Genomic DNA, 23,084 nt, shown 5'->3' on the forward strand with positions numbered 1-23,084 from the left:
GGCTGTGTTCTCATTGGCCAGCTTCACTAAACTGCATAGACACTCCCGGGAGAACTTAAAAGATTGTGTCTCTGTGTTTGTTTTTCTTCAGAGGCACTCATGTTGGACAATCTTGAACACGCTCGGTCGACAATGACAGTGGTTTGCGCTTCCTACCATGTGAGTCACACCTCTTCCGCTATCATTCCCTGTGGTTGGAGTCCAAACTGGCTTGATTGAGGGTGCAAGTGATCGAACGGTCAGTCTTCCTAGTGACTGCTCAGTCGAGAAAACTATGCTGGCTGCCAAAGTGGCAGGATTAGCTCCAGGAATCCAATAAGCCCACGGAGGCAGCCCCCACCCGGCTTATTTAACCGTGCCCATTTTTCCCTCCACTTCCTAGTCACGTTCAAAATGTCAGGTTTGCTTTCTTGAAAATCATTAATGTCAATCTAAGCGCACTTTGCAGGGTCCGCCCGCGTGACACCCAGAGTGTCGGCGACAGTCAGCCATGGTCATTTTGCAACAGGTACGTCGGCGCAGAAAAGGCGAGAGGGGGGTGAGGAGTAGAGGATGCCGTCTGTGTATTTCCACAAAAAACACGTAATGGATATTTTGAGTGGCGCCTTGAAATATTTGGGACCCGCTTCTAGGGTGACTATGTGTGGTTGGACCTCAAAACGGGCCGGGAGTTTGACGTTCCTGTGGGGGCGGTGGTCAAACTGTGTGACTCGGGTGAGATCCAAGTCGTGGATGATGAAGGCCGGGTGAGTTGCGGCACACAGAGCAAACGCTTGAAATGTATGCGGTTTTTGAGTGACGTAGCTTGCAGCTAGTGCGGCCTCGTAATGCCACATAATCAACTCGGCCGCCGTCAGTGCTTTGCTGCCTAGCAGTTGTCTTGTAACTTTTGAGCATTTTATTTTTGTTTTTTGGTGACTGACGAGTAACTCCACCTTTGTGCCCGCCGGTCCACTTCCAGGAACACCGGATCTCGCCTCAAAACGCTGGCCACATCAAGCCCATGCACCCCACCTCCATCCAGGGTGTGGAGGACATGATCCGACTAGGAGACCTCAACGAAGCCGGCATCCTGCGCAACCTTCTGATCCGCTACAACGAGCACGTCATCTATGTCAGTAACGGCGCGGCGCTTTATGATCTTGCTGGCTCTTAGCCACCCGACTCCATTGGCTGCGGCCGCCAGCCTGACTCTTAAGCTCTTACTTGGCTTAAGCTGTTTGCGCTGGCTCAAAAATAGCAACTGCCATCACGACACATACTACCTGCTTATTATTGGCACAGCCAGCGGAGTCCTTTACCACCAAGCTTGCACTATACCACTATTGATGTCAGCCTGTTTCCAAGTTATTGGTGTCATGTCTCTCCTGGTTGTTGTGTGTGTGTTTTTTTTCCTTCCGTGTAGACAAATTGCGGCGGAAGGGTAAGTGTGATGGAGCATGGCGCGCGTACACTAACGTACATTTTGACCAGCTGCTCCTCCTTGTGCTTACGCTGCCATTATCTCAAGCGGATGGCAAAGAAAAGTTTGATTTCCCTGCAGCCGAATCACGCACATTCAATTGTTGGCTTTGCAAACCACTTTGTGCCACTTAAAAGATTTTTAGGCCGTAGATATGGCCAGCCGCTGGAATCGATTCACGTCACACTACAACGACCCGCATTATGATTTTTCTAATTGAAATGTGTCTCATGTATTGCCGGGAAAGATATTTTGCTGCCCATTGAAGTGTTTTTCTCAGCCTCTGGGGATGCGCGCTGTATGTGTCCTGTCTGGGAATTGCCAAGGCATGGCATTTGTAAGCAGCTGTTCCATGTTACCCTTGGTTTGGCAGACGTACACGGGTTCCATCCTGGTGGCCGTCAATCCATACCAACTGCTGCCCATATACACACCCGACCAGATCCGCCTGTACACCAACAAGAAGATCGGCGAGATGCCACCACACATTTTCGCCATCGCTGACAACTGCTATTTCAACATGCAGCGCAACAACAAGGACCAGTGCTGCATCATCAGGTGCCAAGTTTCAGCCGTGGGTTGCCATGGAAATCCAATTTGCTTCCAAATCATCAACTTAACAATGCCCATTTGTGGAAAAGGGCCAACCGAGTTAATCACAAATCCTATGAAATCATAGAAACAAAGTTCAAAAGTGGACCAAAGTCTGATCTTTTTCTCCCGGTGGCAGCGGCGAGTCCGGAGCTGGCAAGACTGAGAGCACCAAGTTGATTCTTCAGTTTCTGGCGGCCATCAGCGGTCAGCACTCCTGGATCGAGCAGCAGGTTTTGGAGGCCACGCCCATCCTGGAAGGCAAGGAGACTGATTGGTTTGTGCTCTCACTTTTGAGGGGGTGGTCCTGTGTCACCAGCCAGTCGGGCTTGGGATTGCAAAACAAGGCACTGTCTGAGTGTCCTGTCTTCTGAATTTGATTCTGGACAGAATTGAGGGAGACTTGAATGTGGTTGCCCATCGTTTTGTTTTGGGGTTTTGTTTTTGCATTCAGCCTTCGGTAACGCCAAGACCATTCGCAATGACAACTCCAGCCGCTTCGGGAAGTACATCGACATCCACTTCAATAAACGAGGGGCCATCGAAGGTGCCAAGATAGAACAGTACCTGCTGGAGAAGTCCCGTGTGTGTCGACAGGTGGGGTGGGGGGGGGGGGGTCGTTGACATGACAAATCATTTGAGTCATCTCGGTCATAAATTTCAGTTGTTTTATTTGCAATTTTTTTATTTGATTGAATTACTTTTTTCCAGCCCAGGTTGCTACGGTCTAGGGTGGAACTAACTGGGCTGGTGCCTTGGTGTCTTTTTGGTCCCTCTCTAGGCTTCAGATGAGAGAAACTATCATATTTTCTACTGCATGTTAAAGGGCATGCTCCCGGAGATGAAAGCCAAACTGGGCCTGGGTCAGGCCGCAGATTACTGCTACCTCACCATGGTATGGTAGCAGAGCAATCCGCGGGTGGAAATGTCCGCTCTGACAAAAAGGTGCCACCTCACAGGGTCACTGCACCGAGTGCGACGGCCGCGATGACCTGACCGACTACTCGGGCATCCTGGCAGCGATGAAAGTGCTCATGTTCACTGAGACAGAGACCTGGGAGATTTCCAAGCTGCTGGCCGCCATCTTGCACATGGGCAACCTGACATTTGAGGGCAAGTAACCGTACCGATAAACCGCTCTTGCACCTCGGGGGTTAGGGTTACGAGAGACGCAAGATGGTGGCCACGATGCCATTTGGATTTTGGATTTTCTGCCGTTTGCATCTAGCTCGCACCTACGACAATTTGGACGCCTGCGTGGTGGTCAGATCCCCTGACCTGCTCACGGCCGCTTCCCTTATGGAGGTGCGTAAGTCCCTGGCAAAATGCGACGCCGAGTTGCGAGAAAGACGAAGCCGTCTTGATTTGCCGTGCCCCCTAGGTGGAGCCCAAGGATGTCATGGTGTGTTTGACCACTCGAACCCTCATCACGCGTGGCGAAAGTGTGGTTACGCCTCTCAGTGTGGAACAAGGCCTGGATGTGCGCGACGCCTTTGTCAAGGTTTGGACCTGCGACAACTAGAAAAGTGGCACTTGAGCACCATCCGCTAAATGTTTAAAGAGTCATGTGATCCCCACACAAAATATTGATACTCTTAATACTCACTCATGACCTGGCCAAAGTCTGCAAATTGCACTTTTGATTTTTTCTGTAGGGCATTTACGGCAGATTGTTTGTGTGGATTGTGGACAAGATCAACGGTGCCATCTACAGACCGCCGTGCTGCCACGATGACAACGTCACGCGCCGCTCTATCGGCTTGTTGGACATCTTTGGCTTTGAGAACTTTATCGTCAACAGGTTGGAGGCTGGGTTTTGCATCAGGCATTTTCCAGGTCGCTCACGTCGCTTTTTTCCCCACAGTTTCGAGCAGCTCTGCATCAACTTTGCCAACGAGAACCTGCAGCAGTTCTTTGTGCGCCACGTTTTCAAGCTGGAGCAGGAAGAATACAACCTGGAGGACATCAGCTGGAAGCACATTGAGTTCACAGATAACCAGGATGCGCTCGACATGATCGCCAACAAGCCCATGAACATCATCTCCCTCATCGACGAAGAGAGCAAGTTTCCCAAGGTTTGAGAAAAACACCAGAAAACAAAGCGCTGCCCTCTGATCTCATCTTTGTCGTCCACCAGGGAACCGATGCCACCATGTTGTACAAGCTCAACTCGCAGCACAAGCTCAACTCCAACTACATCCCCCCGAAGAACAGCTACGAAAGCCGCTTTGGGATCCAACACTTTGCCGGCGTGGTGCATTACGAGACCAGAGGTCAGTTCAGTTACTCTTTTGCTTGGAGATAAGCGCATCTCTTGTAAAACGGGTGGGCTCGACCAAGCGGATGGAGAAGGCCATAGCGCGGACGTGTGGGAGAGTCTCGTTCAAGCATTGTCTTTGTCGCGAGCCGCGCTTATGTAGCTCAGACCCAGCAAATGCTTCTGGTGCGTCTTGAAGGCTTCCTGGAGAAAAACCGCGACAGCCTCCACACGGACATCATTCAGCTCGTCCACTCGTCCAAGAACAAGTTCATCAAGCAGATCTTCCAACCTGACGTGGCCATGGTGAGAGCAAAAGACCGGTTTTCAGCAGCGCTCGCATTCTCTTGCCAAAGTTGCAAGCTAGTAGGAAGCCTGCCGTAAAGGTCTGAAGGGAAAGGCGTCTAGGTCTCATGGAGGTTTGCTTTAGCTGTTGTCACTAATGCGCGCTTCCTCCATCAATCTGCTCTTTCTTGGCCATCAGTTTCTGTGTGGCTATCAGCAGCCCAGCACACCCGCTCCAAAGGTAACCTCGGCTGTCGAGTGCCCCCCCCCTGTGCCGCAGTCCCCTGCATAGTAGCACCCTTTTCTTTATTTCACACAGGCACGTGCGGGAAGTCGCACATTTTTTTTTAGATGCCAATTCTTAAAGATTTGTGCAGACGGAGCATGGCTAGAGCCTATCGTGACGTTTTCCTTCGGCTGTCGTGTTATTTCCTGCGTCACGAGTGGTGTTTTTTGACGCTCCGCGCGCGGTCTTGTATCGCGCGAAAATCCAGCGCAAGGACGAGCAGAAGAAGTGCAAGCGTGCTCCGTTTTGCTCCCGTCCAGGGTGCCGAGACCAGGAAGCGCTCGCCCACACTTAGCAGCCAGTTTAAGCGCTCGCTGGAGATGCTGATGCGCACACTGGGCGCATGTCAGCCCTTCTTCGTCCGCTGCATCAAACCCAACGAGCTGAAGAAAGCCATGGTGAGGCGCTCCCGTCTCGGCCGGAGACAAAAGCCGGCTGCTGTTGGCCGCCTGTAGCCTCCACTCGCATTTGCCTTTCTGGCCTTTCAGTTGTTCGACCGAGAGCTGTGCATCAGGCAGCTGCGCTACTCGGGCATGATGGAGACCATCCGCATCAGACGGGCCGGTTATCCCATCCGATATTCCTTTGCCGAGTTTGTAGACCGCTACCGAGTCCTCGTGCCCGGCGTCAAACTTGCCCACGTACAGGTGAGTTCTCTTTCCCCCTGTTCTTGCAGCTCCTTTGCAGGACCGACCGACTGTCTAGGTTTTTCTATCCAGGAAGACCTGCGAGGAACTTGCCGGCAGATCGTCCTGGCCACATTGGGAAGGCACGGAGACTGGCAGATTGGAAAAACCAAGATTTTCCTCAAGGTACCGAGCCGAGCGCCTCAACGGGAGTCTGAAAGCCGCTTGTTGGCTGACAACGGGCATAGAATGTCATCGTTCTTTTTCATTTGAACAACAAAAGAAACATCTTTGCCACGCCTTTTTTTCAATGGCGCCGTTTCGCATCAGGACCACCACGACATGGAGCTGGAAATGGAGCGGGACAAGGGCATCACTGACAAGGTTGTCCTCATCCAGAAAGCGATGCGCGGACTCAAGCAGAGGTCAGAGATGCTCCGGAAAGGCCTCCTCTTCTTATTCCGTTGGGCTCCACCTTGCGCTGTTTCTGGCATTGCTCCAGGACTAACTTCCTCCGCCTGAGGAGTGCTGTGATCGTCATCCAGAAGATGTGGCGAGGTTATCGCTGCAGGAACCACTACAACATTGTAAGTCGGACAAACCGGCAACCGCCTACTTCGACCCGTTCACACTCAGTTGTTACGTCAGTCCCTGGAGCACAAACATGGGTGTCCTTCCGTGTGCCTCTTAGATGCAGCACGGCTTCCTGCGTCTGCAGGCTGTCTACCGGGCAAGGAAGTTCTTCAGCAGCTATCGGGCCACCCGCCGGTGCGTGACCCTTATCCAGGCCCGCTGTAGAGGCTTCCTGGTCCGCCGGACCTTCTGGCGCCGTCTCCAAGCCGTGTTGACCATCCAGGCCCATACCAGGGGCATGATAGCCAGACGCCTGGGCCGCAGGCTCAGGGCGGAGGTAAAAAGGCCTTCTTTTGTCTACTACTGCTATTTGTGGCACTTGAGTGTGCCGCCCAGACCCGCTTACTACTGCTGAAGGAAGGGGGAGTGCGCCCCGACGCCTTACCGGCGCTGCTTATATGCGTCAAATACCTCATGCGTACCATTACCGTTGCAAACATTTGATGGACGAGACGAGGGATTGCCAGGCTTGTTTGCAAGCTTTTTTATCTGGAAAACAAAAGGTTGCCTTGATTGTCGTAACAGAAGTAGAATTTGGGGCTTTTCATTCAAAACAACCAAAATGTTTTTTGTTTTTTGTTGCTGTGATGTGCCTTTCATTGTCTTTTCATCTCGGCAACATTTAATTTTATGGATGAGTTGAGTCCGCGCCCCTCCCAACGCCTTTCTCCCGTGTGATTGTTGCGCTAACGTGCTTGCATCATCTCAGACTCTTACTTGGTACCTTATGGTTTTACTGCGCGGCAACATTTTGTGTGTGCCGAGTTTATTTTCCCTTTGTATCCTTTTTGTGGCGTCAAAACTTATAAATGTCTAACGAAGCTAATAAATGGCATGTACTTTTGTGGTTCAAATGTCAGTTTCTTTTCGCGTCTGTCCGAGTAGCTTTCACGTTGCTCGTCCTAAGAGAGACGCGTTGGCGATCCGGTTCCGAGGCGACGACCAGCGAGTCGCCGGGTGTGAGTTCCTCGTGTTGAGAATAGTTTCAACCCTCGCCGCACAGCTGCATCATCGCTTGGAGGCCGAGCGGCAGCGTCTGGCCGAGGAGGAGCGGCTCCGCGACCAGATGACGGCAAGGCGCGCCAAGGCCGAGGCGGAGCGCAATCACCGCCAGCGCCTGCTCCAGCTGACCCGCCAGTGCGAGGAGCGTGAGCGCCAAGAGCGGGAGGAGGCACGCAGGAAGAAGGAGCTGCTGGAGCAGATGGAGCGGGAGCGCGAGCAGCCCGTGGACCACTCGGACATGGTGGACCGCGTCTTCGGGTTCCTGGGCAACCCTGGACCGCTTCCCCACCAGGACGGGCAAGCCCCCGCCGGCTTTGAGGTACGAGGGGAGCAAAACACCTCAAAGAAAGCTGCGAGTTATCGCTGCGCCTGTGCCGTCTTTGCTCAGGACCTGGTGAACGTGCCCCGGGGCGACGAGGCCGCGGCCGATATGGTGAACCAAGCGCTTCCACTGCCGGATGAGGATGACGAGGATCTCTCAGAGTACAAGTTCTCAAAGTTCGCGGCGACGTATTTCCAAGGCGTCTCCACCCACACGTACATCAGACGGCCGCTGAAGCAGCCGCTGCTCTTTCACGAGGACGAAGGAGACCAACTGGTGAAGCCGCGTGCCGAGCCACGTCCGCATCTGCGCCACAGCCGCACCCGCGCCAACACAACTTGCTGCGTCCGCTAGGCCGCCTTAGCAGTGTGGATCACCGTTCTGCGATTCATGGGCGATCTGCCTGAGCCCAAATGCCAGCTGGTCCTCAATGACGGCAGTGAGAAGATCCCCGTCATGACCAAGATCTACGAAACCCTTGGGAAGAGGACGTACAAGAAGGAGCTGCAGGAGCTGCAGTTTGACGCAGAGGTGAACGAGCCACGCATACAAGTCGGAACTGCTGCCAGCAACATTTTCACAGAATTTTTGATTGTGTCTGCAGAACAGCTCCATAGATACTCAGAAGAGGAACCGTGTCCGACACAAACTTGTGTCTCTCACCCTGAAGAGAAAGTCCAAGATCACAGAAGAGGTGGGCACACTGTGCAGGATTCCTTCATCCCTAAAGTGTGCCAATATGATCTCCCTAAAGAAATGGCCGGCTTGTGAAATACGGCAGGTGACCAGGCGCTTGACCGAGGGGGACCACGGCCTTCAGGGGAACAGCATGCTAGAGGAGCGTCCCACTTCCAACCTGGACAAACTTCACTTTATCATTGGCAACGGCATCCTCAGGCCCGCCCTCAGGTGAGCGCTCCCCTTCCACGTAGCCAGGCTGAAGCTCATTCTGGATGCGCTCCCCTCCAGAGATGAGATCTATTGTCAGATCTGCAAGCAGCTGACTCAGAATCCGTCCAAAAGCAGCCACGCCCGCGGCTGGATCCTCCTCTCTCTCTGTGTGGGCTGCTTTGCACCCTCAGAGAAGTTTGTCAAGGTGAGTCACGAGAAGCCCAAAACGTCTGATTCCGGTCCAGTACGTCTGGTTGTTGTCAGCAGTTCCTGAGCCGAGCCGTCGCTTTCTCCTTGTCAGTATTTGCGGACCTTCCTGGTCAACGGCCCGCCCGGCTATGCTCCGTATTGCGAGGAGCGACTGCGCAGGACGTTTGTCAACCGCACGCGGACGCAGCCGCCGTCCTGGTTGGAGTTACAGGTGAGCCAAGAGGCCCAAATCAAAGTTTCCCCCACAGCTCACCGTTTGTCACCTTTTGGCAGGCCACCAAATCAAAGAAGCCCATCATGCTGCCCGTAACGTTTATGGACGGAACCACCAAGACTCTGCTGGCCGACTCGGCCACCACGGCCGGCGAGCTGTGCGGCGCTCTGGCTGACAAGATCAACCTCACTGACCGCTTCGGGTTCTCGCTGTACATCGCTCTCTTCGACAAGGTATGTTGACGGCCACTGACAAGGAGCCCGAGCAGAAAAAGCAGCCATCTGTGCTCAGGTGTCATCGCTGGGCAGCGGCAGCGACCACGTCATGGACGCCGTCTCCCAGTGCGAGCAGTACGCCAAGGAGCAGGGCGCCCAGGAGCGCAACGCCCCCTGGAGGCTGTTCTTCAGAAAGGAGATCTTCACGCCATGGCACGACCCCACCGACGACGACGTGGCCACGAATCTCATTTATCAGCAGATCGTGCGAGGGGTGAAGTTCGGAGAGTATCGCTGCGAGAGGGTGAGCGACCGTTGCTCGCTCGTGTCCGGCCCCGGCTGCCATCCCGTGCTGATCCCCGTTGTCTTTGCCTCCAAGGAGGAAGACCTGGCCGAGCTCGCCTCTCAGCAGTATTACGTGGATTACGGCGTGGACATCCTGTATGATCGCCTCCTCAGCCTCATCCCCTCCTACATCCCAGACAGAGAGATCACCTCGGCCAAAACGGCCGAGAAGTGGGCTCAGCTCGTTGTCAGCGCCCACAAGAAGGTAGCGCTGCCAGGCCAAGCGGATCTTTCCTGGTCTTCGCTGTTAACTGCCGGTGTCCGTCCAGGGCCTGCACGACAAGAGAAGGTCGGGTACGCAGAAGGTCAAGGAGGACGTGGTATCTTTTGCTCGACTCAAGTGGCCTTTGCTGTTCTCACGCTTCTACGAGGCCTTCAAATTCTCAGGTGGGTCACGTCCAAGCACTCGCGGGTCGGGGCTCAAGAGGATTTCACGTGGAGTCGTTTGCTTCTCGGCAGGGCCCAGTCTGCCCAAGAATGATGTGATCGTGGCGGTAAACTGGACCGGCGTTTACTTTGTCGACGAGCAGGAGCAGGTCTTGCTGGAGCTGTCTTTCCCGGAAATCATCGCTGTCTCCAGTAGCAGGTATCGTGCAAGGAAGCGCTCTCCCCAAGTGTCCTGCTTCAAAGCTTGCACAAAACCTTTGCAGAGGAGGGAAACTCCAAGGCCAAAGTTTCACATTGGCCACCATCAAAGGAGACGAGTACACCTTCACGTCCAATAATGCAGAAGACATCAGAGACCTCGTCGTGGCCTTCCTCGAAGGTCTGAGGAAGCGCTCCAAGTTTGCGGTGGGACTAGTGAACTGTCCCAACCCGGGTGAGTGAGTGAGTGAGTGAGTGAGTGAGTGAGTGAGTGAGTGAGTGAGTGAGTGAGTGAGTGAGTGAGTGAGTGAGTGAGTGAGTGAGTGAGTGAGTGAGTGAGTGAGTGAGTGAGTGAGTGAGTGAGTGAGTGAGTGAGTGAGTGAGTGAGTGAGTGAGAGGGACAGAGAGAGAGAACCAAAGAAATGCTAGTTCTCCTGTCTTTGCCCTCCCAGCAGGCATAGAGTCCACATTCATGAGTTTCTCCAAGGGGGATCTCATCATCCTGGACCAACACGACGGTGGTGAGCGCGTGATGAACTCTGGCTGGGCCCACGGCGTCAACGACAGGACCAAACAGCGAGGAGATTTTCCGGCTGACCGCGTCTACATTCTGCCCACTGTCACCAGACCTCCATATGACATTGTGGTGAGCGAGGCAAGGCAGGTTGGGTCGGGCCCCTACCCATGACTCTCTTGACTCTCTCCAAAGGCGCTGGTGACCATGTCTCCGGATCAGCGCCGGGAATCGGTTACGTTGTCCCATATGGGCCTCGCCACCAGTGAGAATAAAAGCAAAGACTACACGCTGGAGGAGTTCTCCTACGATCACTTTAGGTTGCCGATGCTCCCCGTACATAGCGTGCTAGCCGAGACGTGGCTGCGTGCCATAACACAGCCGTCTGCACGCGGCCATGTCTCCAGACCCCCTCCAAAGAGTACTCTGAGCCGGGTAATGATCTCCAAGACTCGAGGGAAGGAACGTCTGTGGAGCTGCAGCCGGGAGCCTCTCAAGCAGCCTCTCCTCAAGAAGGTCTTGGCCCACGAGGAGCTTTCCCAGGAGGCGTGCCAGGCCTTCATGGATATCCTTCAACGGTGCAGCGCTAGCCAAGAGCCACAGCCTCTTCTGTGCTAGTGAGTTTCTCAATGCTGTCTGACTTGGTCGTCAGGCAGCAAAAAAGCAGAAGATTGTCCATAATCCACCCTGTCAGCTTGTTGTTGCCGCCACCTTTAGTGTTTGCAACCTTGACAGCGGCCTTACCCATGATGAAGTACATGGGTGACTACCCTTCCAAACGAGCGCGCTCGCTCAACGAACTCACCGATAAGATCTTTGAGGGGGCGCTGAAGGCCGAGCCACTCAAAGATGAGATCTTCTGTCAAATTGTCAAACAGCTCAGCGACAATCACGTCAAGTGAGTTGGACCGACTTGGGGCTGCTTGCGCTCCTTGTGCAACGTCGTGTCGTCTCAGGTACAGCGAGGAGAAGGCATGGGAGCTGCTGTGGCTCTGCACGGGCTTGTTTCCTCCCAGCAACATCCTGCTGCCTCACATCCAGAAGTTCCTCCAGGCCAAGAAGCACCACCCTCTGGCTCCAGACTGCATGCAGCGCTTGCAGAAAGCCCTCCGGTGCGTGCGCAAAGGCCGCCGCGCCTCCTCGTTGCCATCCGCTCTCCTCACGCACCTCGTCCTCTGCGCTAGGAACGGCTCAAGGAAATATCCTCCTCACTTGGTGGAGGTGGAAGCCATCCAGCACAAAACCACCCAGATCTTCCACAAAGTTTTTTTCCCAGATGACTCGGACGAGGCAAGTGCTCCATTCTGGAACGCTTTGATGGCAAAAAAGTTTCTTTTTGCGCCGGCCGTGTTCATTTGGGCTCCATTGGCAGGTCTTCGAAGTGGAGTCGAGCACCAAGGCCAAAGACTTTTGCTACAATATTTCGGGACGCCTGATGCTCAAGTCATCGGAGGGTTTCAGCCTTTTTGTCAAGATCACGGATAAGGTACGAGCAGAAAGCACTGACGTTGCTACTGCTGTGCGCTTGCTTTCCTTGGCTTTTCCACGACAGGTCATCAGTGTGCCGGACGGCGACTTCTTCTTTGACTTTGTGCGCCACTTGACCGACTGGATCAAGAAAGCCAGACATGTGAAAGAGGGTGAAAACAAAAGACACTTTGCAAAGTTTCTGCTTTCCTCAAGTTGGAGTTGACAGCATTTGTGTGCAGGCGTGCTGCCTTTGCTGACCTACCAGGTGTTCTTCATGAAAAAGCTGTGGTCCAACACCATACCTGGCAAAGACTCCATGGCTGACTCCATTTTCCACTACTACCAAGTCATTAGCCTTCTTGACATCTTCCCTAAGCTTGAGAAATTCCCTTGAACCGTGCTTGCTCTTCTTGCTTTTGTGAGTAGGAGCTGCCAAAGTACCTGCGAGGCTACCACAAGTGTTCTCAGGAGGAAGTGCACCAGCTGGCGGCGCTCATCTACAGGGTCAAGTTTGACGACGACGAGTCTCACTTCCAGAACATGGCCAAGATCCTCAAAGACCTTGTTCCTCAGGACCAAAGCCGTCATCTCTCCGCCGATGACTGGAAGCGAGTGAGACGGACGGGGGAGCCGGCGCTGACTTTGCTCCCCGCACGGAGCTTCCCGTTAATCCGACTGTCTTTGTTCGCCCATCAGTCCATCGCGTCACACTTCAACAAGCAGTCTGGAAAGACGAGAGAAGAAGCCAAAGTGTGCTTCCTCAAAATCATCTACAAGTGGGCCACTTTTGGTTCCGCCTTCTTTGAGGTCAAGGTACAACCGCCGTCACCCCAACGCCGCCACCGCCATGCTTGAGCCCAGTGGCCACTTTGAAAGAGTTGCTTCCGCGCAGCAAACCACGGATCCAAATTACCCGGAAAGCCTCCTGATCGCTATCAACAAGCACGGGGTCAGTCTGATTGACCCAAAGTCAAAGGTTCGTTTTGAGTAAGGCTCGCAAACCTATTTCCGTTTTTATCGTTTGAACTTTGCCGAGATTTGCTTTTAGAATGGCAGCCCAGCAATAGCAGCGGCTGGCCCGTTTGCTTTGTTGACCTGCGCTGCTTCCCGCAGGACATCTTGACTACACACCCATTCACCAAGATCTCCAACTGGAGCAGCGGCAACACTTATTTCCACATCACCATTGGCAACCTGGTGCGAGGCAGTAAACTGCTGTGCGAAACCTCGCTGGTGAGTGCTCCGCAGATTAACATGAGCTAATGGCGTTAGCTTGTGAAATGCATCAATTGGCGCCACCAGCCAATTGACTCTTGCCAAGCCAAAGCGTGCGTGTCGATAGCTCCAGAGCAGACTCCAAAACACACGACGACTGTTTTTAATTGGGTGCCAGCTCATGTCACATTTGGGCACCTTTGTGCAGGGCTACAAAATGGATGACCTGCTGACATCATACATCAGTCAGATGCTAACCACCATGACCAAACAGCGAAGCTCTCGAGGTAGCAGCAAGTGAACGACTGACCGGCGGCGCCATCTTGGCTTTTGTGACAGAGCGCCGATGCCATCTTGGCCCTTAACGCTCACCAGTTGCCTTGCGGTTAGCCTTTCTTGTACTTCTTTTGTTAGTTTCACCCAACGACTTCATGTTACAATGTTATCGACGAACCTTTTTCGGACTCATTTCATCAGCGGATCCATTTTTTGTGGTTTTAGCAGCCGTTTCAGTAAGCTTGATGGCGAGCTCATGTCTATGTGTTTTCACCAAGATAGCTAGCCAAGCCACTCTAAGTAGCTTCTTATATTTCAGTGTGTGAACAAGTAAGCCAACAACACACGACAGAGGCTTCGCCTCCCTTGTGACACACAATCCCTTTTACTTCTACTTGCATGTGCTTTAACCCATTCAACAACATGTTGTCCTCATGTGGTTGGCAATAAATGACCTTGAACATAGTACAACATGTTTTTATTTGAGTAAATAAGGGCTTATGAGTTTGCCGCCTTAAGTAGTCACTGGCCAAAGTCGTGCTTTTGCCCTGCTGGCGGAGTTGCGGCGCTGGACACGGACCAAACGGCAGTTTGGTCTGTAACAAACGAAGCCAGTGTCTGGTTTCATTCTGGAGAGAGACGTGTGGTGGAAAAGCCCAGTGACCTGATTTGAGCTGAATGTACTTGTCTTCTTCTACCATATCTTTGAGTCCCGAGAGGCCATTCAGGTCCAGCGGTCTCGTTGCTCTCCCCCTTTCAGGCAAAGGCAACACAAAGCATGCAGCTAGGTGCAGTTCTTAAAATATTTTGTACCTAAATAAAAGTAAAAAGTTTTGTTGTACCTGTGCAAGGTGAAGATGGTCACGACCAGAAGCAGTGACAGCACATCAGTGACCAGCCACATGGCCTCATACTCATCGGGGCGCTAACAAAGCCAGAGGACAGTGAGTTAAATTGATTGTTTAGCCGTTGTCTTCACCTCAATTTGGTTATATGTAAATGCCGTTTGATTTCGTTTGGCCCTTGGCAAATACGTTACTGCCAATAGAGCATCTTTTCTCCCCGGCTTAGAAAGAAAGAAAGAAAGAAAGAAAGAAAGAAAGAAAGAAAGAAAGAAAGAAAGAAAGAAAGAAAGAAAGAAAGAAAGAAAGAAAGAAAGAAAGAAAGAACGAAAAAGAAAAGACAGACTGAGTGGGCTCCTGTGCACCAGGCTACGGCGTAGAGCCATGCCTCGCTGACCACGTACAGGTTGGTGGTGATGTTTGGGCACACACACACAAAAAAAACCATCACAGATTATTTATTGCAGATACGTAAATCCCAAGTGACAACTCTCTCACACGCACACGCACACACGCACACACACGCACACACACACACACACTCTCACACACGCGCACACACACGCACACACACACGCGCACACACACGCGCACACACACACACACACACACACACACACACACACACACACACACACACACACACACACACACACACACACACACACACACACACGCACACATCTAATGAGCTGGACCAACATAGAGCTGTAGTACAGGTTGAGCCTGCTGATGTTCTGCCTCTGGAGGTTCTCTATGGAGTCCACTGAACCTGACGTCTGCTGAAAATGCCCTTCCTGTTCCTGGACAAACTGGCGCTACTCGGCAGTCAACCACAGCACCTGGAATGGAAACACACGTGCACGTGTGCACATGTGCGTACACAAAAAGAGCCAAAGTGAAAGGAGAAGGTAGAATAGACTCAGTCCATTGGTGCCACTGCGCAAATCTTTCCTTGCCTTGATTTGACTTGTATTTCTGTTGTGGTTACCTTCTCTTACTACACCAATACAAAGAGCAGAACATACCAACAAATGTTGCTATTTCAAGATGGCGTGCACACGCAGCGGCCACTCTCTGTCCCGTCAGTACGGTGATTTGTTCGTCTAATGAGTGTTCGTCCGACAGTCTTATGTGTTCGTCTCGTCGTGCTATATCGTGCTACAAGTACAGCAGGCAGGTTCTGCTCGACATCGGCAGAAGTGGGTTTTGTGGCGTTCTGGACTTTAAAGCGGCGACATTAAAGGCGCTCGGAATGCTACGTCCTGTAACGTCGCCGACCTCGCCCGCTATTCCTCCCCCGGTTGGGAGCCGTCGGAAACGGTGTGCGAGGAGGCAGAAGAGGGGCAAGCGCGGAGGAGGGACTGCTTGTAGAGGACAGCATTACACCTGCGTGAACTTGGCCCCCCCAACCTCGCAAAATTTAAGGAAAATAGTCCGATTCGTTTGTACTTCGTTTGTGCCGGTTTGTGCAGCAAAAATCATCGTTTGTGCTGCTATGGTTTTTTAGTTATGAACGATTATTTTATAGGTCATCCAGAGTTCACCCAGCCCCCCCTTTCCCCCCAAATGGACCCAAAATGGTACCGTCCGTTTGTGCTTCGTTTGTGCTCGTTTGTGCAGCAAAAATTTTCGTTTGTGCTGCTTTCGTTTCGGAGATATTACACATTTATTTTTTAGCGATGACGTCATCGAGCCCCCCCTTTTCCTCCAAATGGACCCAAATTGGTACCGTTCGTTTGTGCTTCGTTTGTGCTCGTTTGTGCAGCAAAAATTTTCGTTTGTGCTGCTTTCGTTTCGGAGATATTACACATTTATTTTTTAGCGATGACGTCATCTAGCCCCCCCCCCCTTTTTCTCCAAATGGACCCAAATTGGTACCGTTCGTTTGTGCTTCGTTTGTGCTCGTTTGTGCAGCAAAAATCATCGTTTGTGCTGCTATGGTTTTTTAGTTATGAACGATTATTTTATAGGTCATCCAGAGTTCACCCAGCCCCCCCTTTCCCCCCAAATGGACCCAAAATGGTACCGTCCGTTTGTGCTTCGTTTGTGCTGGTTTGTGCAGCAAAAATTTTCGTTTGTGCTGCTTTCGTTTCGGAGATATTACACATTTATTTTTTAGCGATGACGTCATCGAGCCCCCCCTTTTTCTCCAAATGGACCCAAATTGGTACCTTTCGTTTGTGCTTCGTTTGTGCTCGTTTGTGCAGCAAAAATCATCGTTTGTGCTGCTACGGTTTTGCAGATATCACACATTTAATTTATAGAGATGACGTCACCGTATTTCGTCGCGAATTTCAAGTTCCTGGACTGGAATGCTCCTGATGTAGGACGAATACAAGGTAAATATGTTCTTTGTCTTTTTTTCTTCTTTTTATCTTGCAGAAAACTTTCACTGCGGGAAATGGCTTTTGGTACGAGGATATTTCTGTACTTTTCTTTTTATTGTGCTTATTGATTAATTCCCTTGTTATCATTACGCCTATATGATCATTATTTTCAATTAAATCTGACGTGTAAAAGGTTCACTGCAACCTAAATACCTGGTGAGTCTATGTTTGTTCCAAAACATTAATTAATGCAACAATTAATACATGTATGTGAAATTGATGACAGCCAGAAAAAGAAACTTGAAAACGTGAAAAAATAACTTTCTTTGTCAAAGGGAACATCATCAACATTTTTTTACAACAATTCAAACAATGTATCACTGCAATGTGTAGAACACAGCATGCGGGAAGATTTTAGTGTTTACTGATGCTGCTTTCACTCCACTTTCCAGGTCATTATAGATCTCCCAGGCATATGCAGTCCTCCTGCAGTATGCCACATAATGGCCAAGAGAATCCTGGGTCAGTCCTGGTTCAAAGCCAATGACAGCTCTTAAAGTAAATGTCTTCTCTTTTAGCTCCAGACTGGAGGGAAATTCAAGCAAGGCAACTTCCTTGCAACTGCTACCAAGGTCAAAAAGTCCAGGGGCTGTTGCCATGTTTCACAGAGGAGGAGCAGATCCAAGTTATTGTCCAAAAGTAGTTAAAAAATAACTGGTGATTTGTTGGAGAGGGAGCGACAGTTCAGCAGCGCGAGGGAAATGGATGAAGGAGCGGGGGTGGGGGAGCGGAGATTGTTGAGGTTGACTGTACGGGAGGTGGGGGTAATGGGGGGGGGCGCGAGGTAGTCCAGAAAGAAGGGATGGGTGAGCCATAAGGGAAATGTCTGTCAAAAGATAGTCCAGAGCCACGGTGGATGTAGCGGCGACGGCGGAGGATCCCAGCCTTGCTGGCAGCTGAGGCAGCAGCGGCAGGTAGACGTTGAACCTGCGTGAACTTGGCCCCCCCAACCTCGCAAAATTTAAGGAAAATAGTCCGATTCGTTTGTGCTTCGTTTGTGCCGGTTTGTGCAGCAAAAATCATCGTTTGTGCTGCTATGGTTTTTTAGTTATAAACGATTATTTTATAGGTCATCCAGAGTTCACCCAGCCCCCCCTTTCCCCCCAAATGGACCCAAAATGGTACCGTTCGTTTGTGCTTCGTTTGTGCTGGTTTGTGCAGCAAAAAGTTTCGTTTGTGCTGCTTCCGTTTCGGAGATATTAGACATTTATTTTTTAGCGATGACGTCATCGAGCCCCCCCTTTTCCTCCAAATGGACCCAAATTGGTACCGTTCGTTTGTGCTTCGTTTGTGCTCGTTTGTGCAGCAAAAATTTTTGTTTGTGCTGCTTTCGTTTCGGAGATATTACACATTTATTTTTTTAGCGATGACGTCATCGAGCCCCCCCTTTTTCTCCAAATGGACCCAAATTGGTACCGTTCGTTTGTGCTTCGTTTGTGCTCGTTTGTGCAGCAAAAATCATCGTTTGTGCTGCTATGGTTTTTTAGTTATGAACGATTATTTTATAGGTCATCCAGAGTTCACCCAGCCCCCCCTTTCCCCCCAAATGGACCCAAAATGGTACCGTGCGTTTGTGCTTCGTTTGTGCTGGTTTGTGCAGCAAAAATTTTCGTTTGTGCTGCTTTCGTTTCGGAGATATTACACATTTATTTTTTAGCGATGACGTCATCGAGCCCCCCCTTTTTCACCAAATGGACCCAAATTGGTACCGTTCATTTGTGCTTCGTTTGTGCTGGTTTGTGCAGCAAAAACTTTCGTTTGTGCTGCCTCCGTTTCGTAGATATTACACATTTATTTAATAGCGATGACATCACGTAGCTCCGCCCCCGTATTTACTTCCAAATGGACCCAAAATAAAATAGTGCCGTTCGTTTGGGCTTCGTTTGTGCTGGTTTGTGCTGCAAAAAGTTTCGTTTGTGCTGCTTCCGTTTCGGATATATTAGGCATTTAATTTCTAGCGATGACGTAACCTCCAAATGAACCCAAAATGGTACCAATTGATTGTGCCGCAAAACAAATTTGTTTGCATGATTATAATCATACATCTTCATTAACCCCGTGTCATGTATTTTATTCTAACAAATTTTCACTTGACATCATAACTCTTCAATTCTTACACATGTATTATCCAACTAATTACCATGCAAAGTGACCTCTGCAGTCCGGTAAGACATATCGCAACAGGGTGGCGAAAAACAAAGACGCGCAACTTTTTCGAGCGACAAATACACAACTGATTATATTTGTCCTTCAACTAGATGCCCAAACAACCATCAGTGGACAATGATTTAATTGTTGCAGTTCTCTGCTCCTCAAAAGAGGCCATACTTGAAAATGGTAAGGTAGCCACTCCAAGTGCTACTGTGTGGAGAGATCTGAGTGACCAGTTGGAAAGGAAGATGTCTGCAAAGGCTCTGTACACCTTTGTTAAAACAAACAGACACAATATCTGGTCAGCTCTGGGATTCAGTCATGATGAAACTGATCCTGAAACTAGCAGTGAAGCAAGCTCGGAATGAGGCCCTGAACGGTCATTTCAGCTTCATATTCCTTTTGACAAGTGGATGGAATTCATTCCGGAAAAGGCTGAATACAAAGATAAGAACCGTCGAACCCAAAAAAGAGAATATAGAATTTTGAAGCCTGGCATCTGGACCCACATGATAAATGAACAAATCTGGAAAACAGTCCAAATTCCTTGCACATTTGTTTTTAAAAGAGCCAAGGTCTATCCATTGGTCTCAAATAATTATATCGAAATCAGAGGATACTGCAAGGAGTGTCATGGCCTTCTCAACATTAACTGTGGCGAAGAGCCAGAAATGAACAGTCCAATAATATTGAACTGTTTCATTAAGAACAGTGATGACTCTCTGCACACTGGTAGCTCAAAACGGTTTCTATCTGGACAGTTGCGTGTCCAGGTAGCCAAGGAATTTGTGAGAGCAGGTTGGAACCACATGTATGGCGAGCATCACAGGCAAATAAACTGATGACCTTCGGAGACCCTGAGCCAAGCCACCAGCCAAATTTAGCCACCCTGCGCAAGGCAAAGCAAGAGAAAAATGATTTGCCATTAGGTGACAAAAATCCAATTTTATCATTGCAGATGTTGAAATACAGTGCACCTCACAGTGACAGCATCAAAGACATTGGACTTGACAAGTTTTTCTGTCACTATTGGAGTCAAACACAAATGCATATGTACAAGAGCTTAAAGAAATCCCACCCAATATTATGTGTTCATGCAACGGGCTCAATAGTTAAAAAACTGATGAGGCCGAATGGCATGTCTGGCCATATCTTCCTGTATCAGGGTGTTATGACAGGGCATACCAGCTCCAGTGTCCCAGTCGTGCAGATGTTGTCAGAGAAGCATGATATTAATGCTATCACACAGTGGCTGAAGGAATGGATCCATGCAGGTGCATCTGCTCCTAAAGAAGCAGTAAGTGACTTTTCGCTGGCGATTCTTGGAGCTCTAGTCAAAGCTTTTACCCCTCATCCTGATTTGAAGAGCTACATCAATGAGTGCTTTAACATTTCACATGGGAATCAGCCTGGACAGCTACCCCCATGTTTTGTCAGGGTAGATGTAGCACACTGTATTAAGATGATCTGCCGATGGGACTGCCTGAAAAACAAAAGACCTCGTGTTAAGGATTTCTTTGTCAGATCAATAGCACAGCTTCTTAAGTCACAATGTTTGCAACATGCAAAAGAACTTCTCCGTGCTATCACCATTGTGGCACTGAGTGAGACAGAGGGTAATGACAGTTCTGGAGCCCCTATCCCATCAGAAAAGTGCAAGAAATACTTGAGAGCGCAAATCGCGGAGGAATTTGTCCCCATTTCAGATGAGGAAGATGAGGGACAAGAACCAGGTGATGCATTAAACCAACACATCCAGACTAATGTCCGACAGTGGGTGACAGAAATATGTGAGGAGAGCAGGTCACTTGCCATGGCTGATGGGGATAGAGACAACATCCACTTCCTCCCTGAGATTATACCCCAAATAACAAGACTTGGAAGTTACTTGCCACTCTGGACAGCAATAATGGTCCCTCTCTTCAAAAGCACCAGCATCACTGCAAGTTCCGCAGCTGTTGAAGCAGAGTTCAAAAACATAAAAAAAGGCCTTTTCAAGCATGAAAGCCTACCCATTCGTGTGGACCGGTTTGTTGCTCGTCATCTTTCCTTCATTGAAGGAAACATGCGGATTTGCTTTGCAAAACAAAAAAGTGAAAAGGATGAGTGTGATGCCACGACTGTCAAAGAGCCTGACAACGTCTGCAGTACTTCTCAAACTGAAGTAGTAAACAAAAGGGAAAAAAAATCTCATCCTGAAGCGGAGCCAGATGCATCTACTGACAGTGCAGTTGAAAACTGGAGAGGTTTAGCGGTCCCACCGAAGAAAAGAAAGATCACGTCATATCTTTCTCCTTGTCCTGAATGGCTGCATATTGATACACGAGTGGGCTGGAAAAAAGTCAAGGTACCATTGTTGAAAAACGGGAATCATCAACAGCCTGTTAACTTCGCACATCAAAAGTGTTTGTGCTCAATACCTGTGCATTTGATTCTGTCTTGCAATGCTTATGCTGTTCTTTCTGTGAAAGTTTTTCATTTGAAAAGACTGTTCTGAACTATGAACATGGGAACCAATTCCTCCACCTGGTGAAAACCATCACAACACAGGGTGTGAACCAACAGGTATACTCACAGAGGGCAGAACTGCTGGGGCAAATATTCAAACCTGTCCTCCTGACCTCTGGTGCTCTCCAAATTGATGCACAATGCCACATCTCCACTGTAATTGAGAGCGCAATGAGGAATATCCCAAGTGTTCATTTGATAAAACAATGCTCCTCACAGTACTGCAGTTTAAGCCAACAAGTAACGAGGCAAGTTTCAGTTGTTTGTGTAAACATTGCTGTCCTGCAGACCTGTGGCATGGCTTCTCTTCAGACTGCTGCTGAAGAGGGACTCAGTCTTCCTGACTCTCTCTGCCTCAGGCCAATAGAAAACCCTTCCCAGTGTCCGTCTTCATTCGAAACACAGGACGACAGTACAGGCAAGGCTCTGTGTTCAGGTAATGTCACTCACAGCTACAATCTGGGAGAGTTTGTGTGGATTGACCTTGGTAGCAGTTGCAAGGAAGTTGCCTTGCTTGAATTTCCCTCCAGTCTGGAGCTAAAAGAGAAGACATTTACTTTAAGAGCTGTCATGGGCTTTGAACCAGGACTGACCCAGGATTCTCTTGGCCATTATGTGGCATACTGCAGGAGGACTGCATATGCCTGGGAGATCTATAATGACCTGGGAAGTGGAGTAAAAGCAGCATCAGTAAACACTAAAATCTTCCCGCATGCTGTGTTCTACACATTGCAGTGATACATTGTTTGAATTGTTGTAAAAAATGTTGATGATGTTCCCTTTGACAAAGAAAGTTATTTTTTCACGTTTTCAAGTTTCTTTTTCTGGCTGTCATCAACTTCACATACATGTATTAATTGTTGCATTAATCAATGTTTTGGAACAAACATAGACTCACCAGGTATTTAGGTTGCAGTGAACCTTTTACACGTCAGATTTAATTGAAAATAATGATCATATAGGCGTAATGATAACAAGGGAATTAATCGATAAGCACAATAAAAAAAATAAGAACAGAAATATCCTCGTACCAAAAGCCGTTTCCCGCAGTGAAAGTTTTCTGCAAGATAAAAAGAAGAAAAAAAAACGAAGAACATATTTACCTTGTATTCGTCCTACATCAGGAGCATTCCAGTCCAGGAGCTTGAAATTCGCGACGAAATACGGTTACGTCATCGCTAGAAATTAAATGCCTAATATATCCGAAACGGAAGCAGCACAAACGAAACTTTTTGCAGCACAAACCAGCACAAACGAAGCCCAAACGAACGGCACTATTTTATTTTGGGTCCATTTGGAAGTAAATACGGGGGCGGAGCTACGTGATGTCATCGCTATTAAATAAATGTGTAATATCTACGAAACGGAGGCAGCACAAACGAAAGTTTTTGCTGCACAAACCAGCACAAACGAAGCACAAACGAACGGTACCAATTTGGGTCCATTTGGAGAAAAAGGGGGGGCTCGATGACGTTATCGCTAAAAAATGAATGTGTAAAATCTCCGAAACGAAAGCAGCACAAACGAAAATTTTTGCTGCACAAACCAGCACAAACGAAGCACAATCGCACGGTACCATTTTGGGTCCATTTAGGGGGAAAGGGGGGGCTGGGTGAACTCTGGATGACCTATAAAATAATCGTTCATAACTAAAAAACCATAGCAGCACAAACGATGATTTTTGCTGCACAAACGAGCACAAACGAAGCACAAACGAACGGTACCAATTTGGGTCCATTTGGAGAAAAAGGGGGGGCTCGATGACGTCATCGCTAAAAAATAAATGTGTAATAT

At 49.6% G+C, this 23,084-nt stretch overlaps 1 protein-coding gene and 1 long non-coding RNA gene across 13 annotated transcripts; one reads left to right on the forward strand and one right to left on the reverse strand.

The window, feature by feature from the left end:
- Positions 1-91: 91 nt before the first annotated feature.
- Positions 92-13,864, forward strand: LOC125982545 (unconventional myosin-VIIa-like). The gene is given in 47 exon segments (XM_068653075.1): positions 92-508; positions 633-746; positions 962-1,114; positions 1,836-2,020; positions 2,193-2,314; positions 2,508-2,650; positions 2,835-2,948; positions 3,013-3,166; positions 3,282-3,358; positions 3,435-3,554; positions 3,709-3,854; positions 3,918-4,128; positions 4,191-4,326; positions 4,510-4,616; positions 5,142-5,279; positions 5,370-5,528; positions 5,601-5,693; positions 5,838-5,932; positions 6,010-6,094; positions 6,199-6,417; positions 7,144-7,461; positions 7,531-7,740; positions 7,819-7,995; positions 8,069-8,158; positions 8,246-8,373; positions 8,434-8,560; positions 8,657-8,776; positions 8,839-9,012; positions 9,071-9,298; positions 9,374-9,544; positions 9,609-9,726; positions 9,799-9,934; positions 9,936-10,159; positions 10,377-10,570; positions 10,634-10,758; positions 10,846-11,003; positions 11,183-11,336; positions 11,395-11,550; positions 11,623-11,728; positions 11,811-11,924; positions 11,991-12,078; positions 12,148-12,254; positions 12,335-12,520; positions 12,605-12,721; positions 12,801-12,884; positions 13,022-13,141; positions 13,332-13,864. Coding segments are annotated over 47 exon segments (6,612 nt in total). The 5' UTR covers positions 92-490; the 3' UTR covers positions 13,425-13,864.
- On the reverse strand, positions 13,861-22,757 carry LOC125982548 (uncharacterized). 12 transcript variants are annotated; one of them, XR_011088150.1, is made up of 9 exons: positions 22,394-22,757; positions 21,884-21,953; positions 21,774-21,827; positions 21,581-21,678; positions 21,203-21,444; positions 15,201-21,113; positions 14,944-15,083; positions 14,242-14,324; positions 13,861-14,152 (listed from the first exon to the last, which is right to left on the reverse strand). It is a non-coding gene; the product is annotated as an uncharacterized lncRNA (long non-coding RNA). The 12 variants fall into 12 exon arrangements; XR_011088147.1 differs by lacking the exon at positions 21,884-21,953 and having other exon boundaries at positions 21,203-21,308; positions 21,391-21,444; positions 21,581-21,827; XR_011088148.1 differs by having other exon boundaries at positions 21,203-21,678.
- Positions 22,758-23,084: the final 327 nt, after the last annotated feature.

Source organism: Syngnathus scovelli, chromosome 15 (genome assembly GCF_024217435.2).
Source record: "Syngnathus scovelli strain Florida chromosome 15, RoL_Ssco_1.2, whole genome shotgun sequence".
Classification (NCBI taxonomy): Eukaryota; Metazoa; Chordata; class Actinopteri; order Syngnathiformes; family Syngnathidae; genus Syngnathus; species Syngnathus scovelli.